The sequence below is a fragment of the Schistocerca piceifrons genome, chromosome X (genome assembly GCF_021461385.2).
Source record: "Schistocerca piceifrons isolate TAMUIC-IGC-003096 chromosome X, iqSchPice1.1, whole genome shotgun sequence".
Lineage (NCBI taxonomy): Eukaryota > Metazoa > Arthropoda > Insecta > Orthoptera > Acrididae > Schistocerca > Schistocerca piceifrons.
The window spans coordinates 775,223,130-775,242,361 of record NC_060149.1 but is presented as its reverse complement, the minus strand read 5'-3'; the positions used below and the strand labels follow the sequence as shown (position 1 = coordinate 775,242,361).

The following is a 19,232-nucleotide window of genomic DNA, read 5'->3' as shown; positions in this document are numbered from 1 at the left end:
TTACAAGTACCATTTTCTATTAAGGCTTCAGAATAAGTCTGATTGGAAACAATCATGTTTTAAGCCCCCTGGGAACAATGACTTTAATTTCCTACATGGTCTAACAATTCTACATCAAGTGAGCAAACTAGTTAGAAAAATCACATTGTGATCAAGTTTCAGCTTTGGATTGTCATGTTTCATTGAGTAAAGGTGTGATAAACAGGAAAGTTTAGACACAAAAGTGCCATTTACATTTCTCAAAATTTTCAAGCCCCCTTTCTGCACTTCATTTTCTAGGAATTGTTCTGGTACTTAACAAGCATCCTGTTTTTTGAGACAATAAAAGGAATGAGCTGGTCCTTGACAATGCATAAATTTTATCAGTCAGTATTGTTGCAGTGTTGAGAAGCTCAAAATCGAAGTTGTTGCTTTTTGCTTGCCGCCTATACAAGGTTCTCTTAAGATTCGAGAATCAAAGATAAGGTACTTAGCAAATGGTTTTGTATGCAGACAGGTGTCACCACAAGGGTTTTTAACCAAAATTAAGAAACTAAATTACAGGCTTGGGAACTTGCATGAAGAAACCCACCCATAGCTCTTATTTCAAAGCTATCAGACATGATCCCTATGGCAATGGAGTTGCCAGTTCATGTTCTTGAATCAGTAGTCTCAGTATTAACATGGATCAATGTAATATAGTGAGATATTAATTGTCAGTTTAAAAATGAAAACCACATACAACTAAACGTGGACAACAGGTTGCTGCTATGTAGCCCATTGCCGTGGTACGTTCCCTCGTATTTGTCAGGCAGTTTCAGGTGCTCTCAGTGCATATTGGAGAAATGAATCTGATTTTGTGAGTTCTTGAAAACATTGTCATTCCAGCTGTGATTAGTTTGAAATGAATTATGGAAAACAGATTTTCTAAAATCAAATATTGAATGTGATCTGTTTTTTTTATTTTTACAAAAAGCAAGTTTTAACTGACATTGAAGACCTGAATGATATTTTATATTGGAAAACCTTATGTTGCTAAGAATGACTATACTTTCACTCTGCAGCAGTGTGTGTACTGATATGAAATTTCCTGGCAGATTAAAACTGTGTGCCAGACTGAGACTCAAAATTGAGACCTTTGTCTTTTTCAGGCAAAGTGCTGTACTAACTGAGCTGCCCAAGCACGACTCACGACCCATCTTCACAGCTTTACTTCTGCCGGTATCTCACCTCCTACCTTCCAAACTTCACAGATCATCTTGTGGGAAACTTGCAGGACTTGCTTTCCTGGAAGAAAGCATATTGCAGAGACATGGCTTTCTTCCAGGAGTGCAAGTCCTGCCATTTTCACAGGAGAACTTCTGTGAAGTTTGGAAATTAGAGGATGAAGTACTGGTGGAAATAAACTTGTGAGGTAGAGTCATGACTAGAGCTCGAGTAGCTCAGTTGGTACAGCACTTGCCCACAAAAGGCAAAGTTCCTGGGTTCAAGTCTCGGTCCGGCACACCGTTTTAGTCTGCCAGGAAGACTCTTGTGTTGCTAAGTTGTTGTTTACCAAACTTTCACGTTTATCATGCCTTTAATCAATGAGGTATAAGAAGCCAAAGCTTAAACTTTATTCAGAGCATGATTTTTCCTGCTATGTTGCCTCAATTTATGTAGCATTGTTAGTCCTAGTTGAAAATTAAATCCACTGTTTTGGAGGGGGTTTAAAACACTTTTTTTAATGAGACTGATTTTTGAAGGTTTAATAGATAATGGTATTGTAAAAGAAGTGTCGAATATGCCCTACTTTCATCTTTTACCAAAAATCATCACACTTCACTGAATTTGCAGATTATTGGAAAGTAGTAAGAGAATGAAATTTTGTATTCCACATCCTTGTGCTCCCGAGCTATTGCTTATTAAGTTTCATTTTCAGCACACATTTACTCTGAGATATGAGAAGCTGAAGTTTACATTCTTTTGTGCTGCGATTCTCATATTCAAGTTTAATTCAAATTATCAGCATTGTTAGCCTGTGTTGGATAATCAAATACTCTTTTTTTGGTGATTAAAACCATGCTCTTTCAATTGAGACCAGTTTGTAAACGTTTATAGAACTTAGATTCTTGCAGAATCAGCTTGAAAAAACTGCCTTTTGTATCTTTTTAGAAAATGTCTGACTTTTCACTTAATTTGTTCAGCATTGCAAAGTGGTGCATAAATGAAACTGTATCTGATAACCTTGTGTTGTTACGTTACTACATGCCAAGTTTCACATTTGTCATACCTTCAGTCCCTGAGATGTAAGATGCCAAAATTGGGAATTTTTTGGGTGCTGATTTTCTCCTCTCTCTCTCTCTCTTTTGTGTGTGTGTGTGGAGGGGGGGGGGGGAAGTTTTGTCTAAAATTTTCTGGCTGAATATGGCTCATAAAATTCTTTTCATTATTATTCTTAAGAGATTGTATAAAGCTGTGCAAGATGTCTAAATTTAATTCATTTCAACAAAATATTGCCCGAGATAGAACAGCTCAAAGTCACTAGAAATTCATGCTCACTCTGTGCACATTCTCACGGAGTCAAACAATATTGTTTCGACAAATGTTAAAACTTCACCAGGGTTCATCGGGGACATGGGTGAATGTTCATATAAAATGTCATTGAAGTATGTGCTGGTCGATAAGGGATGCCTACGTAAGTTGACTTGGAATGACAACAATTGTTGTTTTAGTGTACTGTAAGCAAATATTTTACAAATTTTATGCTTACTTATCCAACAGGAATTTTGCACAGGTATTGATGATATTGGTATTGAGCTCACTGAACCCAACAAGTTAACCAGCGAGCTGTGACAAGTACATTAAACTCAGTAATTCTCCAAACACCTGGAGTCATTTGTCAGTAGGGCAGAATGTTTTAAATAAGTGTGAAGTGGAAAAACTGCTCTTTCTGTTCATGAGTTCTAGGTTGTTTATCCTCAGGTTACTGTGCTGTCACATGATGAGATTCAGTGTAGCATATTACAAAATATCAGGAAAGCCCACGGTTTATGATGAAATCTGATGGACAGGAAAATTCCATGATGCAGGAACAGTGCATTTTGATCCCCTACGGTAGAGGAGGACTGTACGCACTTTAATAACTGTCAGTGTTGCAGTCACTAGAAACACTGTATCATGTAAGCATTAGTTGGCTTCAGGAGGTGGCTATGTTGTTGGTTGTCCTACATAGCCAGGATGTTTCAGATTGTTTTTTCCAGCCTTGAGACATATGATACTGTTCTAAAGCATAATATTCCCTAGCATTTTTTAAAATAATTTATTTACCTCAAACATTGGTTCAGACCTTAAATGAGTGACCTCACATCAGACTGCTTTGTGAAAGAGGCTTGTCCCTTTATGAATTGCCCATAATTGCAATTTGTTTTGCTAGTCATATTCATATACATATGCAGTGAGTGGCCCATTCTTAAAAAGTTGGTTATAATTTTCCTATTCTTCCCTAAGATTGTAACACCCATTGTTCGATAGAAACTGTCATTCCACAGGTAGGAGAAGTGAATGGGTAACATAAATTTGGGTAATGCCCTAAAAAAAAAGTTTTCATTTTGACCATTTGTTGTGATTTAGGATCTCCCCCCCCCCCCCCCCCCCCCTCCCTCCAAATGTAACTGACAAGTATCTTCACAATTATTGTTAGACCTGCCTCACTGTCACAGATGTTAAGTCACAATTTACCATCTAGTAGGTGCTGTTTTCGGTGCTGTATCAGTGACTAATGGAATGCCTGAGATACATTGATACTGGTGCCCCATTGCTCTTTGTGAGAGAAATTAGCATTTTCTTCAGAAGAGATAACATCAACAATCACCTTGACTACTTTAGAGGTTCAGTTTTATTTTAGAGTTATTAGAGTACGAAAAGCATTGAATTCTCCAGTATCTTTTTGAAGCTATGTTATAACATCTCTTAACACAAAGTTAAAACTATATAGTAAGCTGATAAATCTATGTAGGACTTACTTGTTAAGGATATATTCCCTAGATGCCTGCTTGACTATTGATAGCACCATAGCTTGTGCAGGATTGTATATGATACCCAGAGTACTGAAGTAGAGGAGATTTGTTAGGCTGAAATTTGGTTTCTGCTGTGACACACTGAATATGGTTGAACCATCCAGCTCACTGATACAGCAGAGAAAAGTTCATGACATCAAAATGGCCCGTAAGAAGGAATATATCACATTGTGCATCCTCGTAGAATCCATTGCATCATTGTTCAAGCAAGAAATCAGGATTAGCTTAGAGTAGGAGATAAGACGCAACAGCTAGTGAAATTTTCCACTTAGTTGTTTACTTCCAAGTTCATCAGAGAGTTGAGTTTGTTTCAACTTATCTTTGAAGGAGATGATATCCTCTGTCCCATGCTTTTCTTTTTATTGTGGTGAGAAAACCTGCTATTGCATACTGAAAAATAGTATTCCACATTTTAGTTAACTGGTTCATATGTTGACAAAATACCACCTTTAGAGTTCCATAAGACCACTAGTCTACCTTTATTGGCAAAGGTGTTATTTATTTTGAAGTATTTGTGTTGTCAGGGCTGTTATCCAAATTATTTGTAAATGCAGTGGGAAAGGTGTTAATATACAACAGAGTAGGTAGATAGCCCTTTATTTCCCATATGACTGATCATCCAGCCACATAGATTTGTTCTTATTGTTCTGTGTTTCTGTATCATTATTTTATTTTAGAACTCATTCTGTGACATGACACACACAGGTCTGTGCATGTGCTTCTAAATACAATCTCTTATGTGTTTTAACTATTTTAATCACATTCAGTTCATGTTTCGAAAACATCATGGTGATGTAGATGTTGACTGCCTCAGTGGCTTTACTTACTATACGATAGCTGAAATATGCATTTACTGGTTTCAGGTAAATTTATAAATAGTTTTAAAATGTCATAATTGATCATCACTTAGAAGAAAAAAGAAAAATAGTGGGATGGGAGGATGTTATCAAGATTTGAAGAAATGAAAAGAAAGTGAAACTAACATCTCAACAAAACTAAGTTGATTACATGTGGCAGTATGGCAAGCTATGTCAGTGCTTTTACAGTATAAAATGCATCACCCAAATTGGAAATGTGCATCACAGCTGGGTACAACGATGTTGGATGAGATGTGTCAGTGTTGAGATAATTAAAGTAGTGGCATTGAAGGAATTTTTCACTCAAATTTGTTCACAGGGGTACTACTGTTAATTCTGCCTTTTGTCAAGACATTGAGACTTAGAGGGTTGCAGTCAGATGAAAGATGGGAGATATGGTAAAATATGTGGCTGCTCTCTTGTGACAACACTTGATACTACACTTCATTTGCCATCTAGCAAGTGTTGGTGAGTAAAAATGTCAGTCATCCCACAAATTAATAACACCTGTGGCAATGCTTTTAGTATTTGTGATCTTACCTTGACTTTAAAGTCGTTTGTGAACTCTGGAAATAACTATTGCACTATTGCCCATGAAATTTCAATAGGCCCTGAAATCCATATCCAACCCTCTATATGATTTCAGCCTGTCATCTGTTTGCTGAATGTAGGCCTACCCAAGTTGTTCTGATGTCGACATTTTAACAACGTTGATTTAGAATTATATTTTATGTGGTGCTAAGTTTCATTAGGGATGGGTCCCAGTCACATCTAGTACATAGAATGAGACCTAGATTAAATTAGTGTTTTATGGGATTGAGAAGGCAGGGAGAGTATGAGTGGTGTGAGGGGATTCTTTGGGCAAGATGAGTAATCAAATGTGGATAAATTAAGAGATCCAGAATTAAATGTGTCATTGTCTACTTGAAAAGAAGAGAAGAAAGAAAGAATACCATAGATATTCTCCGATGCCATGGTTTTTATACTTTTTTATCACACCTCTATTAGTTAGTTAAGAAAATTTCAGAGTTGGGGAACTGCTCAGGTGTTTTCAGACTTTCAATAATTTGGACTTAAGATGAACAAACAAATTATCAACTCTCTTGTGAGTGTTTTAACTTCCATAATCTGTATCAAATATTTTTTTATTTTGTTCTTTATTTTGAAAAGTTCAATTATTGTGATTGAAAAACATATTATGACTTTCATCACTCCGTACATGTCAGCATGCACAGAAAAATACATAACTGTTGCTTGTTTTTTCAGGTTCTTGGGAGATCAAATTTAGTGACTGGTCATGTAAAGACCCAGCTAATTGCTCATGATAAAGAAGTATATGATATTGCTTTCAGTCGAGCTGGGGGTGGTAGAGATATGTTTGCTTCAGTTGGTAAGTCAGTAGAACTTAAATACTTGTAAAACCAAGACATTAATATTAATGATTTTTAACATCATTACTATTGAACTTTTGGTTAAAAGTAATGACACTATCATCATCCTCATTTTTCAGATTTTTTGTTTTCACGCCAATACCCCACATATTGCACAAAGTAAATTTATACATGTAAATCTCATACGGCAAGTTGAAATTTGTATGGCCAAGAAATATAATGATAAAATTCTCCAACAATGTGCTTCATTAGTTACTTAAGGAGGTAAACTTCAAAGGTCATAAATGGCTCCTCCTCTGCTCCCTTAGAGATATATTTGATTTATTTTCAGCTTGTGACACACAATTTTAGATGCTTGGGCAATGTCAAGAAAGAAAAATTAATGTTATTTGTGCACACAAAAGTTGTTTACATTGTTCTACAATTATTAAATTAATACTGTAGGACAATATTCTACTCCACAATGAAAAGTTGGTTTTGTATGCAATTTAGTACCATATTTGTTGCTAGGATAGGTCTATTGTTCACACAATTACTCTTGCTAGCTTCTTGTTATAGGAGGATTTATGCATAAGCCACTGGTGAAGTCTACTTTTTAAAGTAGATCCAGTCAATATCCCATGACCATTTGGTAGCAAATTATGACCAACAGCTTCTTCCGTATTCAGGCTTTTTGCTGTCAGTGTTAATCATCTGTTAAACAAATGGAAATCTATTTTATGCCTTGTATTGTAACTGCGATTTTGCATATTCCTGTTTGTGACCTGTATGTCGTCCTCCATTATCATAATGTTTTGTAGAATATAAACATCGCTGTTATTTCTGCTAATGGGACAGTCGGGCCTGACTGACCATGGTGTCATTGATCAGATGTGGTATGAAGTGATGGGGGTCAGCACACCACAGTCCCGGCCAGTCAGATTGGCAGAATTGGTGCCGCTACTACTCAGCCAAGTAGCTTACTTGGGGGCTGAGTACACCCTCTTCCTGTGCTACCCCCAAGGAAAGATCCCTGGCAGTACCAGGAATTGAACCCAAGTTCTCCACATGACAGCTAGTCACACTGACCATTCGGCTATGGAGATGGACTATTGTAGTATATACAGCGTATAAATCGTGAGAATGTTAAAGCTAGTAAATAGGCTTTTACAAGATGTTTTTGTTTCACTTTCACTGCAATCCTCATAGGATTCTTCTGCCGTGTGAAAACACTTCTCATATTAGTTCACCAAGTGAGGTGACATGGTGGTTAGCACACTGGACTCTCATTCGGGACAACGACGGTTCAAACCCACATTTGGCCATCCTGATTTAGTTTTCTGTGAATTCCCTAAATCGCATCAGGCAATTTCCTTCCCCATCCTCCCGTAATCCGATGGGACTGATGACCTCGCTGTTTGGTCCCGTCCCCCAAATCAACCAACCAGCCAACCATATTAGTTCAACTGATCTCACCCCACATACTATTCCAGATGACATGAAAATATATACTAATCCAAAATACACTGTCATATGTCCTGATGTGAAATGTTGCCAAGTTCCTCTTTATGTATGTCCATATTCTGCATATAATCAATAAACTGGCCACATTTGATAGCGCCAATGTCAGATGGTGCACATAGCAATTATTCTTGCTGGTATCAGAATAGCACATAATAATTCATGTAAACATTTTAAGGGCTTGGAAGTGACATTCACATAGTTGTGTAGCATATGCTGAAAATAAGTCTTTAGTAGGAGTTATTTGTTTCAGAATACTAAAGTATTTTTAACTACAGATTTAGTTGTCTCACAAGTGAACATTTTCAAACATGATTTCATCTATTACTATGACATCCGTCAGTGAACACTCCTTAACTCTCAGATTATCTCACAACAGTGACCATCTTCTGAAAGAATAACTTCTTTTTAAGATGTAAGATTTCTCAGGAATTTGGAGAAATGCTGCTATTTATTCAAACAACAGATGACTGTAAATTTTTACTAAAAATTCAATTGTTGACATTCATCATGGGGCTTGACATCATGCATAATGCATTGGATGAATATGAGGGAGGAAAGGGGTTTGGTTCAAAACCTCATCTACCCACTCTGAGCCAGGTTTTCTGTGTTTTCCATGATTCACTATGCAAGGTCAATGTAGAGTTCTTTCCATGTCGTTGCCCATATATAGCTTTGTCTTTAGTGATGTGGGCATAAGTGGGACATTAAATCTTCTTTTCTGAAGAATCCATCATGGGCAACACAAATAATGTTAAAGAGTCTTAAAAAAGATTACTAAGAAAACAAAGGAACACTCTTTCTTTAATCTGATGAATAATAATACAAAATTGACAAGTAAAAATCACTTTATTGTAGTTTAGAAATGAACAAGTTGATCACGCAAAATGAAAATGCTAATTTCATTGAGACACTCTTGAAGCAAAGTTCAACTACAATTTCAGTTTTTCTGTCAATGCATGGAGTTAAAATTCCACAAAAGGTTTAAGTTCTTCTGTCTGGACATGGAATTAAATTTCCCTGAACAGTCTACAATCAGTGTCCTACAGGAATAATTTGAGCCAAGTGTTATGACATCCACAACCATGAAGACAGATTTGTCTTCCAACCAGGATGATGTTGGTGGCAGAGACAGTGGCGTCAACATGGGCTGGATATCCAATCTGGAGTCTGGGCTCAGTCAACTGCAGATGGGAAGCCATGCACTGGCCTGAATACTGTCCGACTGCAGGATATCTTGGGATCTATTTTCAATCATGTGTGTTGCAAAAGCAAGTAGGTTCCTGTAGCACTTGGTAGGGCCACATAGTGGAAAACCAGAAAATCTAGTTTTCGGTGAAAAGGTGTTGCCTGGTAGTCGGGCAACCCCCGATGCTAGGACGTATGATGTATTGTTGACCTTGCAGGTAAACCACGACATATCGTGTTCCATTGTCTGAGTGAGTGAGGCAGTAGCACTGTTCATTGTAAACAACCACTAGCAGGGATTGGTTTATAGTAGAATTCATTGATAACTAAAATTAACTGCTCTGTTAAAGTGTATCACCATAATTCATATTTAAACTTTGTAAACTGCAGAAGACAATCATAGAAATCCACAGTATGTAGAGCTGAGGTGTGTTGTGAATTTACTAGCGAAGCCCCTTTAGAAGTTGACCATCCCTCCTGTACTGAGTTACAATGAGACTTTAATAGTGATTCTGTGTTTAATCTGTGGCAGTTTCATTTTGTTAGCTGAACTATGATGCACAGTACCCACATCAAAACCAGAAACACTTTGTGTGAGTGAGTGATTCTCATTTTTTAGCCTGTTCCTAGTAAGATTGCATCTATGAAATAGCTGTCCACTAATGGCAGTGTCAAATGGACTTAATGCCAGACTAGCTAGAAACACTATTCCCTACCACCAGGATAGGTTCTAAGAATGTACAGTCTACAAATAATCTCATAAGGCAGCTTCTTACGTTTTGGAATGTACTCAGTGTTTATAGAATCCAAGAGATATTTTAATCACATTTGTTGTGGGTTCAGAAGATGGAAGTGAATATATACAGCTGGCAGTACTACATAAAAAATCCAAATGAGGTGGCACAGAGGTTACAACACTCGAATGTGGGAGGATAGTTGTTCTGATCTTCATCTGGCCATCCATCTTCATGTATTCTGTGGTTTCCACTAAATCACGAAAGGCAAATACTGGAATAATTCACCCGAAAAGATCATGGTGGATGTACAACATTAAGATAATTCTCTAGTATAAACTTGTGCTATTTTCGTAATGACAGCATCAGCAAGATGTTAAACCATAATGTTCCTTCCTACATACCAACAAAACAAGGTTTTTTCATTCTTGGAAAAGCCCACAATCCTTTTGATTATTTCTGGTGGAAGTCACTCATGTTTAAGAGCCCTGTGGACATGGAATTCATTGCTGGGAATGTGACATTCCGTGGTGAGATTCCACCAACCACTAAGGTATTTAAATTAATGTGGTGGAATTTAATTTTGTGTGTGTGTGTGTGTGTGTGTGTGTGTGTGTGTGTGTGTGTGTGTGTGTAATTAATGGCTGAATGAATGAAGTAATGAAAGGATACCAAATACGCAGTTTAATCCTATAGCATCTAAATTTGGATTTGCGAATCCCATCACAAAAACCCTTATCAAGTATATCCTACTTGAATGGGAAGTTAAGAAACAAAGCAGCGGCATTGGTTCCTAAATCACTGAGTCTTTGTTAGATAGAAGGCCGTACAGAAAACTATTGACTGAGATGTATAAATATACACATCATAAAAAGTGCCCAATAGGAATGATCCAGTGAGAACATTATTTTGTATGCATGTCATATTGCAGTTAACATGGTGCATAAGTAAAACAAATGTAGAGTTAACCAATGGTGCTAACACACATCAGCGTGATTAGTCCTGATATTTTTGAAGCATGCTTGGTGTTAGGCAGCTGCTCAATGCTAAAAATGCGTGTAAGGCCCATTTCACAGCACTTGCCACAGTTCAAATGTGGCTTCGTAGTTGGTCTGAGTGAGGTGGAATGAATGATTTGTGTGTTTAGGATGCATAATGTACATTATGATGTCTTAATGGACAGAAAAGGGGGGGGGGGGGGGTTGGTTGGTGGTTGGTTGGTTGGGGGAGGAGACCAGACAGCGTGGTCATCGGTCTCATCGGATTAGGGAAGGAAGTTGGCCGTGCCCTTTCAGAGGGAACCATCCCGGCATTTGCCTGGAATGATTTAGGGAAATCACGGAAAACCAAAATCAGGATGGCCGGACGCGGGATTGAACCGTCGTCCTCCCGAATACGAGTTCAGTGTCTAACCAATGTGCCACCTCGCTCGGTTGGGGGGGGGGGGGGGGGGGGGTGCACTCATTTTACACACCACATAGCACTATATTTTATTTTGTTGGCCATTCAGACTTATGTCTTACACATATTGTGTGCACCTAATTACGGATCTAGATAGTTATTGTATCAGACATAGTATGCTTTTAACAGAAGAGCATGGACTATTGACAGCTTGTGTGATACCATCTTCAAGAGTGAATCTCAGTCACTCATTACCATGAAGGACCACGATGTGGAATTATCCTGTTGCTGATGAGGGAAGGCACATTCTGACATAGTTTGAAGTGACAAACAAGTGCTACTCTGATAGCATGGTGCAGGGAGCCGTCGATATGACTTCATTTCTGATAGTGATTTGGGAACTCTGATAACAGTATGATGTTTCAGGAAAACCTTAATTCCAATTATCTCTTCTGAAGAGACCATCTGTTAAAAATGTAACATTTGTCCACACTTTTCACATTGTTGTAAATACTTATGTTGCACCAGAGCAGGGAAGCTGGACTTGAATTTGGAAGGAAAGTGATTCAAATCTCCAGATCTAGGTTTTCCGTGAATTCCCTAGGTCACTTCAGCCAAATTTCTGGTATGGTTAGTTTCAAAAGGTATAGCATATTTCCTTCCTCGTCATTCCCCAATCTGAGCTTGTACTTTGTCTCAAATGACCTCATTGTCAATGGGGCATTAGAGCCCATTCTTCCTTCCTTATGATGGAGGAGGTAAGCTTTAGTTGTTTCTAAAAGTTAGAGGTTATCCAAGTTTTCTGTCAACAATTGCATTGTTACTCAAAAAAGTCATGCCATGTGAAGTCAAATGTTCAAGATGTTGTAAAACAGAAGCCGACTCTTGGCAACCGTGTAGCTATCTTATTAAACTAGACATTCACTGTATGTTCACCAAAAAAGAAATTAATATTATTAATGAAAGCAAGTAATACATGAGATTCATCAATTTTAAAGAAGAATGTGATTTAAAATTAAATTTATGTGAATACACCAGAGAAAAATGCTTGGGCAGTGATCTGCATTGATTGTGTTGTAACAAATTATGTGTTTGAGATTATATGTAAATTGTGCTTTGATTTAAGAGTTTATGATCATTCAGTATTTTTTATTGAGCTGCCAGAAACACTGGGAATCTTCACTAAGGCCAGGATCTCATTCAAATCAACAAAAACAAAAATAGGTAAAGTTTGGAAATTTTTTTGAGGCAATGAAAATATATACAAAGGATCTGTTTGGGAATTATGATTGATCATACTTTGAACTTTGTTTTATATTTTCAATACAAAAGAAATATGGCGGCCATGATTATGAATTGATGAAGGGCCTGCGAATTTGAAATACGCAGACTACTTGCAGTGTAGCCCCTCAGGAGTTATCTGAAATCAAAAATGGATAACAATAGTTAATATTACATTAAATTTATGGGAGCTTATACCTAACCACAATGAAATAACATTAAATTTAATGATATGGTGCTAACTTGAACTTCGAGTTAAATTTTTTTCCCCCCTCTTCACGGATTTACAAAAAAAGTTAATGTTAACAAATTTCATATATGAGGGTGGTTTGAAAAGTTCTCGGAATGGAATAGAAGAAAAGTACTTAAATCACTGAACCTTTTTTTTATTTTTCAATGTAGTCTCCTTGTAGATTAATGCACTTGGTCCAACAATGTTCCAGTGCCTTGATCCCATCTCGAAAATGAGTTCCTCCAGGCCTGCAAATTAGTTGTCGACTCTGGCTATCAATTCTTTGTTTGAAGTGAATCTACATCTATCAAAAAAAGTTTTCAGTTTGGGAAGAGATGGAATTTTGAAGGAGCCATATCAGGTGAATAAGGTGGGTGTGGCAACAATTCATACCTTAGTTCGTGTAATTTTGCCATGGCGACGGCACATGTTTTTGACCCAGCGTGAAGAGTCGCGGCACCCATCATGCAGATAATTACAGATGACATCTGGCAAGTGTGAGCAATTTCACACACTTTCAATCAGCGATCCTCCATCAACATTTTGTGCACTTTTGCAATGATTTCTGGAGTAGTGACACATCTTGGCTGACCAATGTGCAGATCATCTAAGCTCTCCCAACCAAATTTAAATTCATTTGTCCACTGTGCAACAGTTGAATATGAAGGAACAGAGTCCCCACAGTGTATTCTCGAAATCAGCACAAATGTCCTTTGCTTTCATACCTTTTTTTACTAAGCACTTAATAACTGCTCGAATCTCGATTTTTCCCATTTTCATAAATCACTACGTGGGAACATCATCACCGCCACAGCTCTCTTCCGAGAGCACTGACGTGGCACGTGTTTACAGGCAACAGTCCAATGAATATCACGTGAACAACTCATTGCGCTAGCGCTGACCTCATGTGGTGATTCCAACAACTTTTCAAACCACCCTCATATTATAGGTGTAAGCTTCTAAGAAAAGTGTTTACTTTTTTGGTGTCAAAGGTAAAAATTAATCGGTTGAACTGGTTTTGTTTCATGCTGCACACAGTTCTGAAAAGTCGTTTCTCGAGAAAAACATGTTTTATGAGTTCAGTGCGCATAAAAGCTACATGTTACACATTTGTGATGTCTCTGACCACAAATCTGAAGTTAGGTTTTCAAAATTCTAAATATGTAACCCAGTATGGCAGACCAAAACGTATGTTTGACGAATTTTGACCAAAAAAGTGTTTTTGTTGCTTATGTTTTGTCTGCAATTCCAGGACCATATATTGACCCTGCCTCTAACTCGAATAGTTCCTGGTGAGCAATTCCCTCATTATTCTTGGCAAGAAAAGTTTATTTGGTTGAGCTGGATATATTGCATTTGGCAACCTGCACACAATGTTCGTCAGCTTTTTCAGTGAATATGTTTGCGTGCATACTGCAATATAAATCATTTTGTGAATGTGCATCACGGCACAACAAGTTTTCTATCTGAGCTGTACATTTCTGGCTGAGAGCATCCCACAGTGGCTATGACACTGCTTCAAACAGTGTGCTGTAGAAACTTTTGTAACACATGGATTAAAAACATTTTCGTCCCAACATTCTAGACACACATACTTTTCAAAAAATGCAATATAAATTTAATTTTTGGCCATTTTGAATGAAGACTTGGCCTTAAGGGAAAAAATTACGTGAAAATTAACACTAACCAAACAAATTTGATTTTGTTCCATGCCAAATGAAGTGGGACAGAATGTCAATATGGTCCTGTTATGCAAACTTCCAAAAGTCCTTGTTTTCCAGCTGTATTTTATGAAACTTTTCCACTTAAAACTTGTCATAACAAAATGACAAGGAAAGTAAAATGAACCATTAAAGACACAAAAACGACTAGAGCAAGGAAAATGCAGGTACACAAGACTGAATTATGGAAAGGCAAAGATAATACTTTTACTGGACATTTTCAGCATTATAAAATGATGTAAAGACAACAAAACCAATGTCAAACTGTAGGTTAATTTTAAAATGTCATAGACACTGTGGTCCATTTTTATGTCGTATGAGTCCCATCCTGGTCTCACCCTTTCAATTTGATGCCACTTTGGTATCTTGAATGTCATTTTTTCATCTTTTTTATTCAAGCAGCTTTTCATTTGGACTCATGAGGTTTGGTGGACCCAATTCTGGACCATTTTGCCACAAGGAAATTCTGAGGTGGTTACCGTGAACAGAATTTGGGGACAAGTGCACCTCAAGTCAATAAGGGTGACCCCTAGACCATGGAGGTGACAGTCCATTGTTAAATCCAATACCGAGCAAAGTTGAAAACTGGTAAGATATTGAATTTGTGTTTGAGAGGACAGTGACTCAAATTTCCATCTGGCCATCTTGATTTAGGTTTTCTTTATTTCCCCGAAATCAGGATGGGCCCTTCGAAAGTGCACAGCTGATTTTCTTCCCCATTCCAAGCTTGAGTTCCATCTCTTATGACTTCTTGACAAGGAAATTAAACCTCATTTGTCCTTCCTTGAATTAGCTCATAAAGTCTGTAGCCTTTAAACTTCTATTATTGAACTTGAAGATGATTCTATTGTAAATCATGCTCAAATATCACATTGCTTCAGTGATTTTTTATGGATGTAGTGTCACTGTAGCAAATTAACAATATTATGAAGTAAATCCCATTGGACATGACTCGAAAGTTTGAGTACAAAATTTAGAAACATTTTATACTGAACTTACGAAATATATACTCATTAAAAAAGTTTGTGACCACTGGGGTCATCAAATCAGTAAAATAATAGGTCATCCACTAGTTATAATAAATAGCACTGGTCTTTTGAACCAAGAAATTTCCCACATTTATTGAAATATGCAGAAGTAAAACTTGAAGAGGGATCCAAGAGAAGATACGGGATGTCATACGTCTCTCTCTCTCTCTCTCTCTCTCTCTCTCTCTCTCTCTACCTCTCTACCCCCTTCCCTCTTCCCCCTCCCCCTCCCCCGGACTCACTCTCCAGGTGTAGGTTTCTAGGGTATTTCCTAGTGCATGACCATTATCACATCAGTTCCATATCAAATTTGAATGTATGTGAATCTCGGGCTGTTTCAATACTGCCCCATAGGTGTAAACACACTCAGTTGCCTCTCAGCTCACCTACAGGTAGTTGCAGTTAGTATAGGCTATGCACAGGGTGGCCTAATCATGTGCATTATCTGCATGCATGAGGTGCATATCCATCCCAGTGTGCATGTGTTCTTCCTGTGCAGTAGCATCGTGTAGGCTACGGCCTGACAGCTGGCTATTTCCCTACCTGTGCCTGCGCCCACCCCTGTCCACCTGCCTGCCAGCTGGTATGTGAGCTGAAACAGCTTGGTATCTCTGATGACTGATTTCATGTTCAGTACAGCATTAAATTTCAGCCAAAACAAAATACAAATAATATATATTCCTAAGTTCCCTTGCATTGATTTCCTTAAAGGGACAGAAATATTTTGTTGTGCATAACATGAAATGTCACTAACATGAATATATGTTTCAGGGGCTGACGGTTCTGTGAGGATGTTCGATTTGCGTCATTTAGAACATTCTACCATAATATATGAAGATCCTCAACATACACCACTCCTTCGCCTGGCATGGAACAAACAGGATCCCAATTACTTAGCAACAGTTGCAATGGATGCCTGTGAGGTATTTTTTCTGGTAGACAACTATAAGAAATCTTGAACTGTTTATTTCTGCGTATACAGAAAAAAATAGTGCAATATATCATTCTTCAACTAATTTTATGCCTTTGACTGCCTTTTGCAAGCAGCAGTTTGGTTATTTGAGTAGTCTGAATATGTCATGTAAAGCATCTCAGAACATTACGCCACCACCAGTCTTTCAAAGTTCTCAAGTTTACTCTGCACTAGCAAGTGAAGGATGTCATTTAGAAATTAATCCCCGTGTGGTCTTCATGTTGTGGAAGACTTTGAGTCTTGTGGAGGATGTAAGTAATGTATGTGGAAGACATAAGTAATGACAGAATGAAGCTTTAGTTTGATAGTGAAGAATACTTAGATAGTGCAGGTAGAATACAGTAACGTATACTTCGGCATCTTAATCTTGATTGAGGTCTAATGTGCCAACAAATGAGATTCCATCAAATGCCTCAGGTGGTATTAAAAGTTCTCTACTGCCTCTTAACACTTTTTGGACATCAACCATAACGGTACGGTGGTAGTCATATTGTCGTGCCAGCCCACAACCGTAGATATACATCCGGCTTTTCTATCATGCTGTACATGACACTTTATTGGGTGATTGCTCCCTTCAGTGACTGCCACCTGTTGCGAACGTGTGGAACTACTTGCATTTTCAGGAGACTTTGTATAAATTCGATCTATGGGAACTACATTGGTACTTGCACTTGTGTTTTCGTGTTTGGTGAGAATGATGTTTCATGTTCGAGTGAAAAGAAAATTAGAGAAGTATTTGTAAATGAAGACTGAGCTGCAGAATCTGTTAGTGATTTTAAAGATGGACAAAAATTGCGAAATATTACCAAGAGAAAGTGAAGATGTATGGAGTGACATTGAAATTACTCATGAACTCTGGGCCCCTCACAGGAGAGAATGAAACGGAAGGGAAATATTGAATACAGATGGCATATTTACACTCAGAAGTATGCTTTCTGTAAAGATAATTCTGGAGTGAATCCTTGTTGTGCACCAAAAGAGGAGCATAATGAAAGTGAATGTTTTGATCTTATACTTGACAGACAGTTGATTTGATACACTGCCAGTGAAACTAAAAGCTTTCACAAAGTAGTGACTGAACAATGTCAATGCCCTACCAGGGGAGTAGAATAGACAGATAAAAGTGTAGATGAGATGTGTAAGTTTTTAACAGTCTGCATGCAGATGCCTTATGAAAAAAAAAAAAGAATAGACTGAAGAACTATTGGTCTACAGACTAAACACCCTTATTTTCGAAAGTAATGCTTAGAAAATGATTTCTGACAGTTCTTTGAATTTTATGTTTTAGTGATGCAGGCATTTTGGGAGTTGCTGAGAGAACAAAAAGGCTTTATAAAATAAAGTATACTGTGAATTTTTTAAAAAGTGAAATTCAAGTCAGTTCTAAATTCATGCAGAGATTTGTGCATTGGTGAGTCTCTAATGTTGTGGAAAGTTTGAAAACAAATCTATCAGTATATACCAAGCAAAAGGACACATGTAGAATAAAACTGTTTATAATGTGCAATGTTGAAACTAGATTTATTTTAGGCATTAGTGTGTACACAGGTAGAGGAACAGAAATGGAAGTTAATTGTGGCCTTTGTGTTTCTGGCACTGTTGTAACCACTTTGTTGAAGCCTTGCTTCAACATAGGTATTATTATTTTTTGTGATTATTGATATGCAAGCCCTAATGTGTTTGTCTTTCTATACAAGAATAGAACTGATGCCTGTGTGACAGTTAGGCCAAAAATACAAGAATAGAACTGATGCCTCTGTGACAGTTAGGCCAAAAAGGAAAGGGGTGCCAACAGATTTGCCTTCAAAACTAAAGGAAGGCCAAATTACATCAAGCCGTACTGGTTGTATGTGGACAGGAAAGTTTATGGACAAGGGAGAAGTGCATGTGTTTTCACCAATTCACACAGACACGGTTGTTGATACAGGAAGAGCAACAACAGAGAAACAGTAAAGAAAAATCAAGAAACAAAGTACTGTATACATTGAGGTGATGGTGTAGTGCAGCAGCTCGATGTGGCATAGACTTGGCAAGTCATCGGAAGTCCCCTGCAGAAATGTTGAGCCGTGCTGCCTCTACTGTCTGTAATTGTGGAGGTGTTACCAGTACAGGATTTTGTGTACGAACTGACCTCTCGGTTACATCCCCTAAACGTTCGATGGTTTTCATTTTAGACGATATGGGTGGCTAGATCATTTGCTCAAATTGTCCAGAATGTTGTTCAAACCAATCATGAACAATTGTGGGCTGGTGATATGGCACATTGTCAATCCACGAATGGCTGCAAATGGTGTCCAAGTAGCTGAACATAACCAGGACCCAGTCCATGCTGGGATAACTCAGCCCTTGTTGGCAACTTGGGTTCAAGGCTTTGTGGGGTCTGCACCACACTTGAACCCTACCATCGACTCTGTAGCAACTGAAATCAGGTCCCATCTGACTAGACCTCAGTTGTCTAGGGTCCAACTGATATAGTCACAAGCCCAGGAGAAACACTGCAGGTGACTTCATGCTGTTAGCAAAGACACTTGCGTCAATTGTGTGCTGCCGTAGCCCATTAAGGCCAAATTTTGGCACACTTCCCTAACGGATACAGTTGTCGTATGTCCCACATTGATTGCTTCTGTTATTTTGTTCAGTGTTGCTTGTCTGTTAGCGCTGACAACTCTGCGCAAATGCCACTGCTCTCGATCATTAAATGAAGGCATTTACATTGCCCTTGGTGGGAGGTAATGGCTGAGATGTGGTATTCTGGGCACACACTTGACACTGAGGATCTCGGAATATTAAATTTCCTAACGATTTCTGAAATGGAATGTCCTCTGCGTCTAGCTCTAACTACTATTCGATGTTCAAAGTCTGTTAATTCCCATCGTGTGCCCATAATCG

At 38.0% G+C, this 19,232-nt stretch overlaps 1 protein-coding gene across 3 annotated transcripts in view; it reads left to right on the top strand.

Moving 5' to 3' along the window:
- LOC124721555 (DDB1- and CUL4-associated factor 7) overlaps positions 1–19,232 on the top strand; it is a 154,151-nt gene that overhangs the window by 129,466 nt on the left and 5,453 nt on the right. For all 3 annotated transcript variants that reach the window (XM_047246593.1, XM_047246592.1, XM_047246591.1), the window contains exons 6-7: positions 6,161–6,284; positions 16,142–16,293. In XM_047246593.1, the coding sequence (XP_047102549.1) occupies positions 6,161–6,284; positions 16,142–16,293 (276 nt within the window). The remainder of the gene's footprint in view (positions 1–6,160; positions 6,285–16,141; positions 16,294–19,232) is intronic.